The sequence below is a fragment of the Macaca nemestrina genome, chromosome 3, assembly GCF_043159975.1.
Source record: "Macaca nemestrina isolate mMacNem1 chromosome 3, mMacNem.hap1, whole genome shotgun sequence".
In the NCBI taxonomy this organism is placed as follows: Eukaryota; Metazoa; Chordata; class Mammalia; order Primates; family Cercopithecidae; genus Macaca; species Macaca nemestrina.
In genome coordinates, this window is record NC_092127.1 from 138,377,834 (window position 1) to 138,392,083 (window position 14,250).

The 14,250-nt window shown below is 36.6% G+C and overlaps 1 protein-coding gene across 4 annotated transcripts in view; it reads right to left on the reverse strand.

Annotated features, from left to right (window-relative positions):
• Positions 1-2,427: 2,427 nt before the first annotated feature.
• Positions 2,428-14,250, reverse strand: part of LOC105477272 (G3BP stress granule assembly factor 2) — an 82,618-nt gene continuing 70,795 nt past the window's right edge. For 3 of the 4 annotated variants that reach the window (XM_011733710.3, XM_011733709.3, XM_011733711.3), the window contains exons 5-12: positions 14,160-14,250; positions 12,988-13,090; positions 12,299-12,479; positions 11,208-11,306; positions 6,187-6,289; positions 4,606-4,734; positions 3,925-4,043; positions 2,428-2,982 (exon numbers count right to left, since the gene is read on the reverse strand). In XM_011733710.3, the coding sequence (XP_011732012.1) occupies positions 2,710-2,982; positions 3,925-4,043; positions 4,606-4,734; positions 6,187-6,289; positions 11,208-11,306; positions 12,299-12,479; positions 12,988-13,090; positions 14,160-14,250 (1,098 nt within the window). In that variant the 3' untranslated portion in view covers positions 2,428-2,709. The remainder of the gene's footprint in view (positions 2,983-3,924; positions 4,044-4,605; positions 4,735-6,186; positions 6,290-11,207; positions 11,307-12,298; positions 12,480-12,987; positions 13,091-14,159) is intronic. The other variant, XM_024791408.2, reaches the window with a different exon arrangement.

The window sequence follows — 14,250 nt, forward strand, 5'->3', positions numbered from 1 at the left end:
TAAATTAGGGACATAGATAAATGCTGCAGACATCAGTAGTTTATTGTTTGTTTAGTCCAAACACATTCAATATGGAAACTCAAAGAATACTTTCCACCTGAAACAATTAAACTAGATTCTACTAGCATATAATGCTTAACACATTACAGCAATAAAGATGGTAATCCATTGTTTTCTATACCTACTAAAGCCAAGATGGTAAAGCCAATTTGGTTGCAATAGTGTCATAAGGATAGAATATTACCATCAAAAAATAAAACAAAATCAGCAAATAACAGTAATGGTAGATGAATATTTTTACTCTGTTTCACTGAAAAGAGGACAAAATGTTGAAAGTCCACAGTACTGCAGGTGAACAATCACCATGTAAACTTCTCCATATGATGTTTTAATGTTTTATTCATGGTACGTAAAGACTGAAGCTGAATGGCTCTTTGCTCTACTTTTCTATTATTACACTTAACATTTGTCATTACTTTTGGTGCCAGAACAGTTTTCATGGATGGCAGGGCAATATCCTGAATTGGAAATTATATATATGTACATATATATACATGTATATATATGTGTGTGTGTGTATATATATATATAAACAGAAATAGAAGAAAATATGCTTGGGGGAAAAAAAACAATGACAATAAAACAACTGCTTCTTTAAAAGTAGTATTAATAAAGGCTTCAAAACTCCAAAGTAATTTTCTGGTAAGAACTTCAAGTACTATACATCAGAAAGTATAAAACTGTTTCAAACAGAAAAAAAAAAAAAAATCCTTAAACCCCCCAAAAATGGAAACTATGAAAATCCGTGTCCCCAAAATATATGCAATAGTGCAAGACTTTCCCTCAAACATGGAAGACCTCTTTCAAAGGGAGAAAAAGGGACAGATTTTACTCATATTGCCCAGTACATGAAAAACAAAATACAGGTATCATTTGCTAGTTTACTAAATAGCAAACAGTTGCCTAATTCAGAACCAATTTGCTACTATGTCAAGTGCATATCCTGTCTGTTTTACAAAGATAGAATGGAGAAGTCTTCCATGCTAACGAGCAGCTTTAAGTGGTCACACTTATTTACCCCACTCCTGCCTGAAACATCAGAAACTGGTATGTACTGATTGCTCCAAGCACAAAATTGGATAAGCTTTGCCATACTTGTGGTTTACTGGAACTTGCTATAAAGACAGACAATAATCCAGCAGCTACAAACTCTGCTCACAGAATTGTTTAAAGATTCATGTAAAAATAAAAGATGTCGTCCCAGACTTAAATTCAGGAGCCACTCGGGTGCTGACATCAGTTCAAGAATTGTGCAAAATGAATGACAGTTCCCTGCCCCCCAAATAGAAAATGCAAACACTTAAAGAGCTGCTGTTCTTTTCTCCGAAAATTGCAGTATCCTCACTTCAGGCTTACTTGCCATTTATGGAATCTGACTGCTTTTAAAATGTCACTAAAAATGTACGTCAAGTTGACTGACTTTTCCAAGCCCTGAAGTGATACGTTTCAAGGTCCACATTCGAGCTAAGAGAAAAGTCAACTAGAGACTTACTCAAATAACTGACTTCCTCCTTCCCTCTCCCCACAAACACACAAGACTCCCTCCCTCCCACAGATAACACAAAGTTGTTAACTGAAGAACAAGATAAATAATATGCTAGTCCATTTTACTGATTTTAAAGATACTGCAATTTTTATACATTTCGATGATTTTCCAACATTTTGCAGCTGTTTGGCTTTGCAGCACAGCAATTCATACACTATACTGTACAAAATTACCAGCAAGACTGGAATGATGTATTAATAGAAGGCACCATCATGCTTATTACATTACCAGAGAACAAAAATACAGTAAAGACAATTTTCACTGTACACAGCTTAAAGAAAGGAAAAAAGGGGAGGAGGAGTGTGTTGAGCAGCCAGCCATCCCTGTACTGAAGAGGGGCAGGTAGAAAAATCTTAGATATGGAGCTACTAAATCTGGTCTAATAGTCAAGACCATCGCATTTGAAGTTCTAATTTTTGTTATTTAGTTCATAACTAAAATGACTTCCTTCTGGAATATACTTGTAGTCTTGTTAAGGTTTATGTGTACACACGCTGGTCACAGCAAGCAGATAAAATGCCCTCATCATTTCACAAACTATTCTCTACCGGAAAAGAAGATGAAAGATTTTTTTCCCTGTTGCCTCCTGTTGCAGATGTCAATGTTAATGAGTTCAGAGTACCCATTAGTACATTTTGATGAGTGCATAACAAGTTTCTGTTGGTTTGTATTTTTGGGGGGAGCCAAGAAAAAAGGCAAGATTCTCCAATTGCACAAATTGCACTATTTGTGTTCCCAACATTAACAGGCAGAAACAGTAACACTTAAACAAAATGTGCAGCAGAAGATTTTTTTTTGACTCAAAGGACCTGAATTCAGTGGGCATGTCCTTTTAAGTTCACTTTGTCGTAGATAGTTTAAGATATGGTCATTTCTCAGTCCTTAATTCTCCAAGTCTAGATTTATAAATTAACAATGTGAATCCTGTTGTGAAATTGGGGAAATAATGTCCACCTCAATTTAACTGATAACCAAAAGATGCTTTTCACATCAAAGAAATGATCAAAAAGGCTGTGTCACATTCCAAAGCCAAAAAAAAATTAACAAGAATGCAAACACGATGAATAATGTACCACTGCCAAGACTTTGCCAACAGTGGAGCTTCAGCGACGCTGTCCTGTGAAGCGGCCTTCCATTTGCCCGGTTCCTCTTCCAGAGCCAAGTTTCTGTGCCATGCCACCCCTTGGAGGAGGTCCTCTTCCATCACGATCACGCATCATTCCACCACCCACAATTCCACGTGGACCACCAGGACCTCGATCATTGCGCCTAATATCCCTGCGATCATCACCACCACCTCTGGTTTCTCGCTCTCTTGCAGCTCTTGTTTTTTTCTCTTCAACATTTAAACGTACTTCCCCTCGAAACATAATTGGCTTTATAAAAGAGGAGAAAAATATTTACATGGGCAGGTTAGACAGCAGTAGAAATGTATTACTCTGAACAGGTAAGTTAGATAAGCATAAGGAACAAAACACTTTTATAAGCCCCCCGCCCCCAGAGACAGGGTCTCAGCTGTCACCCAGGCTGGTGACAGCCAGTGGCACAAGCATGGCTCACTGCAGCCTTGACATCCCGGGCTCAAGTGATCCTCCCACCTCAGCCTCCTGAGTAGCTGGGATTATAGGTGTCCACCACCATGGCCGACTATTTTTCTTTTTTTGTAAAGACAATGTCTCGGCCGGGCGCGGTGGCTCAAGCCTGTAATCCCAGCACTTTGGGAGGCTGAGACGGGCGGATCACGAGGTCAGGAGATCGAGACCATCCGGGCTAACACGGTGAAACCCCGTCTCTACTAAAAATACAAAAAATTAGCCCGGCGAGGTGGCGGGCGCCTGTAGTCCCAACTACTCGGGAGGCTGAGGCAGGAGAATGGCGTGAACCCGGGAGGCGGAGCTTGCAGTGAGCTGAGATCCGGCCATTGCACTCCAGCCTGGGCGGCAGAGCGAGACTCCGTCTCAAAAAAAAAAAAAAAAAAAAAGACAATGTCTCACTGTTGCCCAGGCTGGTCTTGAACTCTCCTGAGCTCAAGCAATCCTCCTGCCTTAACCTCCCAAAGTGCTGGGATTACAAGTGTGAGTCACTATACCCAGCCAAAATTCTTAACATGCAATCTTTCCCACCTTCTTCAGCAAAGCAAGTAACAAAATTTAAAATGATCCACAAACTGCTAACAAATCTTTATTCTTTGCATAAATACCATTTAATAACTATTTTTAGCTTTATTATTAAAAGATTTTCTATGGTTTTTAAATACCCCAAATTAATATATACAACGAAATAATAAAGTCTTGAATTATGCCCTTTAAATCACTTACTTTTGCAATTAAGATTCTCTGAACTGGTTCAGAGTCATCAAAAACCACAAAACCAAAATTTGGAAGCTTTCCCCCAACACCCTTGGTATTGATGCGAAGTTCCACAACGTTTCCAAAACCTGTGAAAATATACATTACATCAAGGGTTAAATATTTTTAACAGAATACCTTGATGGCTCAAACTGTTCAGGATGAATAATCTTAATCTCCCTGATCCATTTTAAAATAAAACTTGCAAGCTTCTACACACAGTGATAGCCAACCTACATTTACTGAAGCAGGCAATCACCTAAGATACCAAGTAGCCTGCCTGCCTGTTGTGTTACCTTTCTGCATCTTTGTTAGTCCTTTCATAAGTAAACTGTGTAACTCTGGAAAGACAATGTGTTTTCTCCTAATATATTGACCCGTTTGCCAAATGAATTCTTTATCTCTGAATTTATGACTGATTTATCCAGCTGTTTCTTCTAAACACTGTCGAGCCAGGCGAAATCAACACTAAGCAGTCACTGAGAAACAGATCTGAGATAGCCTACTCCCTTCTGCACAATTAAGGTGAGTCTGGTAGCTGGACACAGTATAAACAGAGAAACATTTTTTTAAAATAGTCATTTAAAAAGCTCCATATGCCTCTTAATTTAAAATAATTTAAAAACTTCTACAGCAAAATAAATCACTTACTCATGAAGAATTCTTTTAGTTCATTTTCATCAATATCATGTGGCAAGTTACCAACAAAAAGCTGATGACTATCTGGATAGCGAATTATTCTACGGTTGTCAGAGTCATTCTGTTCCATATCTCCTCTGCCTGAGAACAGAAATAGAGCAGATATTAAAGTTTACAATATCATAAAAACTACTTCAACAGAATGAATGTAAAAATCACTTAATATTGATATTCCTGTTTTAGTTTAATAAGAGTTGGTGAGCTTCCTGAAAAAGAGGCAAAACTACTTATTACTAGTAGGTTAGAAAACAGCATGACACTAAAATGTAAAGTGAGGACAATGACTAGGTTGCTAAAATAGCTTCTTCTAGATCTACTGGATTATACAAAAATCAAATACCAGTACAGGTATTCCTCCTTAACCAAACTGTTGCCATCACCCAGGAACCAAGCAGATTTCAGACAGTGAGGTACAGCTCTACTAAATATTTGCTTAGTCTTTTGAAATTCAAAATTCTTTGGCTGTATGACATTACAGCAAATCAGTAAATTTTAACAGCAATTATCACATTTATGTAGTCTATACATATTAGTGTATATGTATATATATACACATAAAATCTTATGATTCTCCCAATAACACGAGGAACACAGTGAGGAAAATAGGCAATACAAGAATAATTTGTGTAATATTTGACATAAAAGCAGCTCAGAATTTAAGGGTCTCACTCCAGATCCTAAGTTTAATCAGTGACAAATTTAGGACTTCTAGTTCAGTAACGTATCACTTTAAAAAAAAATTAACATTGTAAATGTGATATAAACTATCTCCATCTCTCCCATCTCCTCCCCAAAGCAATCTAAACATTCTTACAGAGTTCAAATAAAGGTATTACATGTATAGCTAACAATGTAAACAAGTCAAAAATCATGGCAACTTAATACCTAAGAATCAAAATGTGCTTATTGTTTATCTGTGAAGAGATAAGAGTGCTGAGAGAGTAGGTTATTGGCAACTTGGTTTTGAACTCTTAAAACCAATGACTAGGCCAGGCGCAGTGGCTCACGCCTGTAATCCCAGCACTTTGGGAGGCCGAGGCGGGTGGATAACCTGAGGTCGGGAGTTCGAGACCAGCCTGACCAACAACATGGAGAAACCCCGTCTCTACTAAAAATACAAAATTAGCTGGGCCTGGTGGCACATGCCTATATTCCCAGCTACTAGGGAGGCTGAGAAAGGAGAATCGCTTGAACCTGGGAGGCAGAGGTTGCAGTGAGCCGAGATGGTGCCATTGCACTCCAGCCTGGGCAACAAAGAGTGAAACTCCGTCTCAAAAAAAAAAAAAAAAGACTTGTTAACGTCTTTTACACCTTCAAAATATGTCACCATGGCATGTCAACCAATCCTCCCTAAAAATTGGTTATTCGGCCCCAGACACTATTTTAGTGGATTGCTCACATCACATCTTTAAGCAATTTGAGACTATATGGGTCTGTGTATAGAAGACATCATAGTTTCTTGGTTTTTTAAAATTCAGTGTTTTCCAACCTTACAAACGTTAAATGCTAAAGGCTATAAAAGAGCTGATTCACCTGGTCTTGGTCCTCTAGGAGGAAAACCAGGTCGTTCTCTAGGTCGTTGTTCACGCACACGAGGTGGCTGAGACTGAACTTCTGGTTTAGCTTCAACTCTTGGCTAAAATATAAAGAAAAAAAAACATTATAAAAAACACTCCACAGGAGAAAAACCAACCAAAGCAACTAACAACAAGTCACTAGCAGACAAAACAGCAGTTTTAAGTTTAGAATGTTTTTAACATAGTGTCCTATGTATGAGAAAAATAAATTTTTATCAAGATATTCTGTACCAATCTAGGACTGTAGGTAGCTTTTGTTTTCCCACTTAATGCTGTGTAACTCACAATAAGCTGCTTTTTACAGTCACATTTTTTCAAAGTTATATCAACACTGAAATAGCATAAAAGGTATTGCTACCAAAAAAAAAAATCACAAAAATGCAAGATGAACCACTCCATGTAAATACATAAACAAAATTAAAAGCTATCTTCATCTCAGACAAGAATACATAACACATAATTTCTAAAAATCTAGTTTGCTATCCTTTAAATATAACAGCGCTCAGTAGTACTGCCTAAATCTCTGCCCATAATCTTAAAATCAATATTTTTATAGTTCAAAGTATAAAAATTAGCTTGCTCTAACACCTAAAACTGCTACCTTTAAGTTTAAAATGCATATTTAAAAAATGACAAACTTATAGAAACTTGTATGTAGCATCTCAAATAGTTAAAAGTCCTTTAGCTTCCTACTGTTCTTCCTTATGAGAAAAATATGCATTTGAAGTATTGGCCCCAACGATTTTCCTTAACTAGGGGGGATTGGGAGTAATAGGACAATTTAAGGTGCCTCCCAAAAGCTTCTGCCAACTGCTGAATTAAACATATAATTATTTTAAAAACAAAATTACATCGGCATCTGCTATTACCTTTTCCTCAAGACAACAGCATTTTCAGTATTCCCAACCTCTTCAGACCTTCTACTACCCAAATATTTATGGTCCAAGGAGAGACAAATATATGAACCTACAAAGGATGCTGAAAACACCCAAGAGAGTATGGAGAACATGTTCTCAACTCAGAAAGCTAGTAATTTCAGTCCCATCTTTAAAGATGGTCATCTTCCTGTAATCCCAGCACAAGGCCAAGCCGGGCGGATCACCTGAGGTCAGGAGTTTGAGACCAGCCTGCCCAATATGGCGAAACCCAGTCTCTACTAAAAATACAAAAAATTAGCTGGGCGTGGTGGCAGGCACCTGTATTCCCAGCTACTTGGGAGGCTGAGGCAGGAGAATCGCTTGAACCCGGGAGGCGGAGGTTGCAGTTAGCCAAGATCACGCCACTGCACTCCAGCCTGGCCAACAAGAGTGAAACTCCTTCTCAAAGAAAATAAATAAATAAATAAATAAGTGGTCATCTCTGAGGATCTCAGTCTATGCAGTGACACAAACTCTTTAATCATTTATATAACAGATATTGCAATTTACAAGGACAAATTTTGACACAAAATGCTTCTTTCAAAAATGACAATTTAATGTAAATGATTTCAGCCACTGTAACCAAAAGGAATATTAACTCCTATGCTAACAGTTTAACCAGGTTTGCCTGCCTCTTCCTAAATTGTTTTCCTCTATGTCAATGTCCTATTTCCCTCAAGATGAAGTTGCTTACCATATTCTAGAATTCTACTAGTTACAAAATGAGTATTTTTAACTATCTCCAGGTTTTATTGTTGTTATTTATATGTATTTACTCCTATAAGGTCTGTATCTTTTATTTTTTTAGAGAGACACAGTCTTACTCTATTGCCCAGGCTGGAGTGCAGAGGCACAATCATAGCTCACTGTAACCTCAAATTCCTGGGCTCAAGTGATCCTCCTGCCTCAGCCTCCCAAGTAGCTGAGACTACAGGCACACCAGTGCCCAAGGCCCATATCTTAACTTACTTTTACATCACCCAAAGAACCAAGCACAGTGCTATTAGACATAGATGTTCAGTAACTATTGGTTCATTTAAATTAAATTACATTTTTAGTTCTCTGACCCAAAACATGCAAGATAATGTTCTATGTCTGACAAGGATATGTAAGTGACAGCCCTGAGACCACTGCTATCTGTATTTGGGGTTTAATTCTATACAGTAATTTGATGCAAAATGTGATGCTGGAAAAGGCAGTTATTTAGAAACTTCAACTAAGGGGGTCTAAAAGCATACTTCAGTATGAATGTAAACAGAATTAGAAAATAAATGTACTGTGTCAAAGTTTAATAAAGAGTGTATTACTGGCAATTAATAAAAATAATAAATGTACCTTTATTACAAAATTTAAGAAAAACCTTAGACTCATCCAATCCAAATGTTATCAAAGAATTTGAGGCCCTGGTCTTGACTGATTTAAATTCTTTTCAGAACGGATTATCAAAACACGAGTAACTACAAGTAGCAAAATAAAGTTCTTCCTTATTCTTTAAGGACGAAAATTAAAAGCAGATAAAGTTAAATATTGATAATTTCCAACATCTTACAAATAATTCATGCCATTGATTTAGGAATCTGACTGTAATTAGATATTTGATGATGCCAATTTAAGAAAAATACAAGAACAAAAAGCTAACACTGTCTCCTTCAGTAACTGATTGACACATGTTAACTAAGCCAGCTGCATCCTTATAATTCTTCAGGTCTCCAGTTTCATGATTAAAACTAGTTGTTCTGAACAGATAAAATGGCCAATATGCCACACAGCAGAGGGCCTTAAAATTAATTCCATGCAACCAGAAAGTATGATCAAATGACAAACCCACAAATGAAGGTCAAACAGAATATCAAGTAAGTACAGAACCATCAAATCAAGTCAATAAAAGCAGGTATAACCACAAATAATAAGCCCTTCAATTAAACATAAGTTCTTTAGGTGAGCTAGTAAATTTCCAGACAAAATCTTTTATTCAAGAAATTAACTTACCTACTTCTAAGTTAATGCCTACCAATACCCTGGAATTAATTTCCTTTTATCAATAATCTATGTTCAAAGTACAAGGAAACGAATACTACACACAAGCAACAAACTAAAATTGAAGGAGTATTAAATCAAGTAGAAATATCATGAATCCATTTCAAGTATAGCCTAAAGAGATTAGAAGTTATTTTAAAGTTTAAATTCTAAACATTTAAAATTTTTGTTTTATTAGAGGGATGGCATAGGAAATACAACTTCATTTCCTACACCTTGAAGACTAACTTCAAAAATACACACTTAAGGAAAATTACTTAAGATAAATATGAAGGTATTTTTCTGGGCAAGAGGCTAAGATTTAATCAGGCATGTCTTAGAGTCCTCTTTGATGTAAATACAGATAAGATACACAACTCTCCACACCAAGGTGCTGGATAACTGCATAAAGTCTACAGGAGGCTGGGCGCAGTGGCTCACGCCTGTAATCCCCGCCCTTTGGCAGGCCAACGCTGGTGGATCACTTGACGTCAGGAGTTTGAGACCAGCCTGGCCTACACAGCGAAACCCCGTCTCTACTAAAAATACAAAAATTAGCCAGGCTTGGTGGTGGGCACCTATAATCCCAGCTATTCAGGAGGCTGAAGCAGGAGAATCACTTGAGCTGGGCAGGTGGAGGATGCAGTGAGCCGAGAGAGCGCCACTGCCACTGCCAGTGCACTCCAGCCTAGATGACAGAGCGAGACCCTGTCTCAAAAAAATAAACATTTACATGAGCCACATATGGACTTGTGTCCAACTGCATGACTTCAAAGCCCACCCATACTATGTACATAAATGTCTGTGAGTTACTCTAGACCTCAATTTTTCTGTCTCTAAAATAGAAATAATAGTACCCACAGGTGGTTGTGAGAATTCACTGAGAATGAATAAAAAGTGCTTCACACAATGCTTGGCACATATCAAAGGCATAAGCACAAGCTATTTTAACTTTTAACTGTTTAAATTCTCTGAAATAAAATAATCCAAAGGTTCCAAATCCAAATCTGACAGGAAATGAAGATTCCAAAAGAAGGGCCAAAAGTCATTTATTGGGTCTTCGGATGGGTTGAAAAGTACAAACAATACTGCACAAACTAACTTCCTCTGTTAAGATGGAACTCTGGGTGACCATCTTACATAAGGGTAACCATGTATTTCCTGAATATCCAAATGGAAAAAAAAAAAAAAAAAGTATCATGGGCGTATTCTACTTTTATGTAGCTGATTACCTGTCCCCACACCAGAACCACCAAAAATTACTTTTAAAACCTCAAAATTTCACTGTTTAGAATGTATAAAAGATATATTTATACACTAACGTTTTAAACATAAATTTTCTAGTGGAATGAAGCTTAATGCAAAATGTAGGGAAAAAATTGGACACCCTTTATATGCTGATAAACTTAATTATAATTTAGATCATTCTAAACTAAATCTAACAAACTTCTTAGGTAGGCAGTGTCTTATTTTCACATTTTTGAAAGCTCTGAAATGGGTAAGATGACAAACAGACAAAAAGCAGAATACTAGAATGATCAGTTAAGGTGAACACTACAGTCATAAGTTGGTACAGGCTTCAATTAAGTGGTGTGAACCACTTACACAGCGAGAGCTTAGGCAGCGTATGTTAAAAAGTTTCCTGGTTTTTTTTGTTTGTTTAAAAAAAAAAAACGATTCTTTATTACGCCACACTACTTTGTGCCTCTCCAAATTTCTTACCTAAAATATTTTTGCTAAATAGAATTTGAAGCTTTTGAAAAAGGAACATTCTTTTTGTTATTTTAAGAAGCCTTTTAAATGACAATATTATATATTGGTAAAAACCAACTTAATCTGTATTTCACACACCCAAACCCCAAATACCACCTATGTAGATGATGAATGGAGATCTGACATTTAAAGTGGGTGCACTGACATACAATACAAGTTTTTTGTATATTTAATCCATAATTTCTGATTGACTCATTTTTAAAAGTACTTAAAAAATAAGCATTTGGCAATGTAACAAGGATACAATCCAATGTGTTCACAGATTGGTTACCTGTGAGACTGGTGCTTTAACATGGGGTGGAATTCCAGAGGAAGAAACAGTACCACTAGGAGGCAGGTTTTTACTGGTCACTGAAGCCCAGGAGAAAGCCTGCAGGAAATGCAACAAACCTAGACTACTAATCATGGAAAACCACCAACATTCCTATAGGGAAACTTCCAAATATATATTTTCTTTTCATTTCTAAACTATTGCTCTATATTGGAAGACTCCTAAAAGAAAGGCACACAGACACATGCCAGTCTATGTGCCAGCTTTCAAAATCTCATTATGCAAGCTTATTTGTAACTGTTTTGTCTGACTAGTAAATAAAACCACAAGCAAGTTCCTACGTACTCTAAGTAGATGAGCAAGTGGCAAACAAAACCACTAACAAACATGCTAGAAAAGCCCGAACCTAACAGAAACAATTTATTTCCCCTTTGGGGGTAAGATAGGGTGTGTGATGGTGTTAAGGGGAGAGGGAAGGATAGGAAAGAAGAGAGTATTAGCTGGAAACTCTGACATTCACAAATTGAACAAAGAATCTCCTCCTATCACTACCCAAATATACTTTAACCTTTGGCTTTGAAGAAAGATAAAAGAAGTTTCAGGTAGGCTTACATGATACACTAAGGATGTCACTCATCTTTCCAAGATAGTTTAATTGGTGTAGAAAGGAAACTGATCCCATTTAAACCACAAACAACAGGTATCTCTTCTTTTAATTACAGACCAACTTGTTTAAGTTGGGAAACTGCATGATTCCTGGTGCATCTGTGCTCAGAGAATTTAATACAGAATGAAAGAACAACTGACAGCTCTATACATGGATCCAAATAATTTCATTTAAGCTACTAAACAATGCATACACACAAGGAAGGATTCATCTTAAGTTATAAATTTCAGTCTTAGGGGGTATTTTGCGGGGCAGGGAAACAATAACATTTTTTCAGATAACAAAAAAAAAACCCCACAGCTTCTTTCATATACATAAAGTAATTTACTAAACAATTTAACATAATAGAGAAAGGTCATACTTCATTAACAGCACCAAATTTGAACATGTGATGTTGTAAGTCTAAAGAGTTCTTTGATCTAACCTTTGGTGGTTCTTGTGGCAGAGAAACAGGTTCTGCCGGAGGAGGAGTAGTAGATTTCTCCTCTAATTCTTCTAAGTTCTTCTCCTCCACTTGTGGTTTCAGCTCTTCAGTCTTTGTTTCAGATTCTGTCTCAGGTTCAGGTTCATGAGAGGATTCTTCCAAAGGCTCCTCTATGCCATTACTACAATAAAATATTTAGTTCACTTTTTAGTGGGAGTTCAAGACAAAATTCAATTTCTCTCTAATCCAATAGGTGTAACTAGTTATATGCCAATAACCTGTTCTAGATCTACAAAGTATTCAAAGCAAAATTCCAAAAAGAATTATAAAACAGAAGGAATAATACTCTCAAGTAGCAGTTCCTTAACCCCACCATTTTAAAACTGAATTACTAAGAATGTTTAATGCTAACTATAAACCTATCTTTTATAAAAATAAAATGCTTACTCTGTGTTGTCTTAAACACTACACATTATCAGTAAGGAACCACTATTTTGGTGCAAGGCATGTTCAATTTTTGGATTAAATAAAACAATTCTTTCCAAATTTGCATATATACAATAGGTACTCAAATACTGACCTAATAGGTGACTTTACCGAGAATTTACTTCCAACGATAATTCTAGGAACAAAAACCACCTTGCTGACATAGTTCAAACCAAATTTAACCTTGCAAATACTATTCTTACGTCACAGGGTGAGCTTCATAGTAACCACTGTTAGCATTTTCTTGTACAGGTTCAGGAGATGGTTGTCTTTCTTCTTGCTCCTCTTCTACTTCATCTTCGGATTCTGACAATACATAAAACAGCACATCTTTTTTAAAGAGGCTTCACAATTTCTAATGAACATATTTTTAACATGTTTAAGGAAGTGGTATGATAGTAAAAAAGAAAATTTGACAATTTTCTTTCTTTCTTTCTTTTTTTGAGATGGAGTCTTGCTCTGTTGCCCAGGCTGGAGTGCAGTGGTGTGATCTTGGCTCACTGCAACCTCCGCCTTCCGGGTTCAAACGATTCTCTGGCCTTAGCCTCTTGAGTAGCTGGGGTTACAGGTATGCACCATCACGCCCAGCTAAATTTTTTTTTTTTTTTTTTTTTAAAGTAGAGATAGGGTTTTCACTCTGTTGGCCAGGCTGGTCCCAAACTCCTGGTCTCAAGTGATCCACCCACCTTGGCCTTCCAAAACACTGGGATTCTGGGTGTGAGCCACCTTGCTCAGCCCCCCAAAAATTTTTTTTTGTTTTTTTAACAAAGGCATTCAACTGCAATATCCTCTGTTCTCTCAAAAACTGGAGAGCAAGGATGAAGTTTAATATTTGTTGTACTCTATTAGAAAAAAAAAATATATTTTCGTAAAAGGAAAAAAATTATATTAAAGCCACAATTTAGCTTCCTTCGTCACATCTATTTAATAGACCAATAATGATAAAGAAACTAACCACTGTACATCAATGGAAGATCAATTAAATAATTATGGCATAGCCACAATGTAGACAGCCAACAAAGACATACTACATTAAAAAAAAAAAGGAAGCTTTAAGTCAGTGTAATTCCACATTTATAAAAATACATGCTGCTATGAATAGAATCCAAAAACCTTCTCCAATAGGTACCAAACTTGGTTATCTACAGAGGATGAGACTGAGGGAAACCTTTTTTCTTGACATCCAAATTTTGTATAATCTCAAACAATGGACATCTTTTTATAACAACGACAACAACAACAAAACCATAAAAAAAGATGTTTGACTCAGTTACAATAAAGAAGCAAATTTCCATAAATGTCATACTTATAGAAAATAGTCCATAAAGAGTACCAACAGAACCCTTCTATCTTCGTATCTTCAAAGTAACCTCACCTTCATCAAGTTCAGGCTCAGAATCACCAAACACTTCATCTTCATAACGAAACATATCATTGTGAACATAAAATTTATTTGGAACAGATCC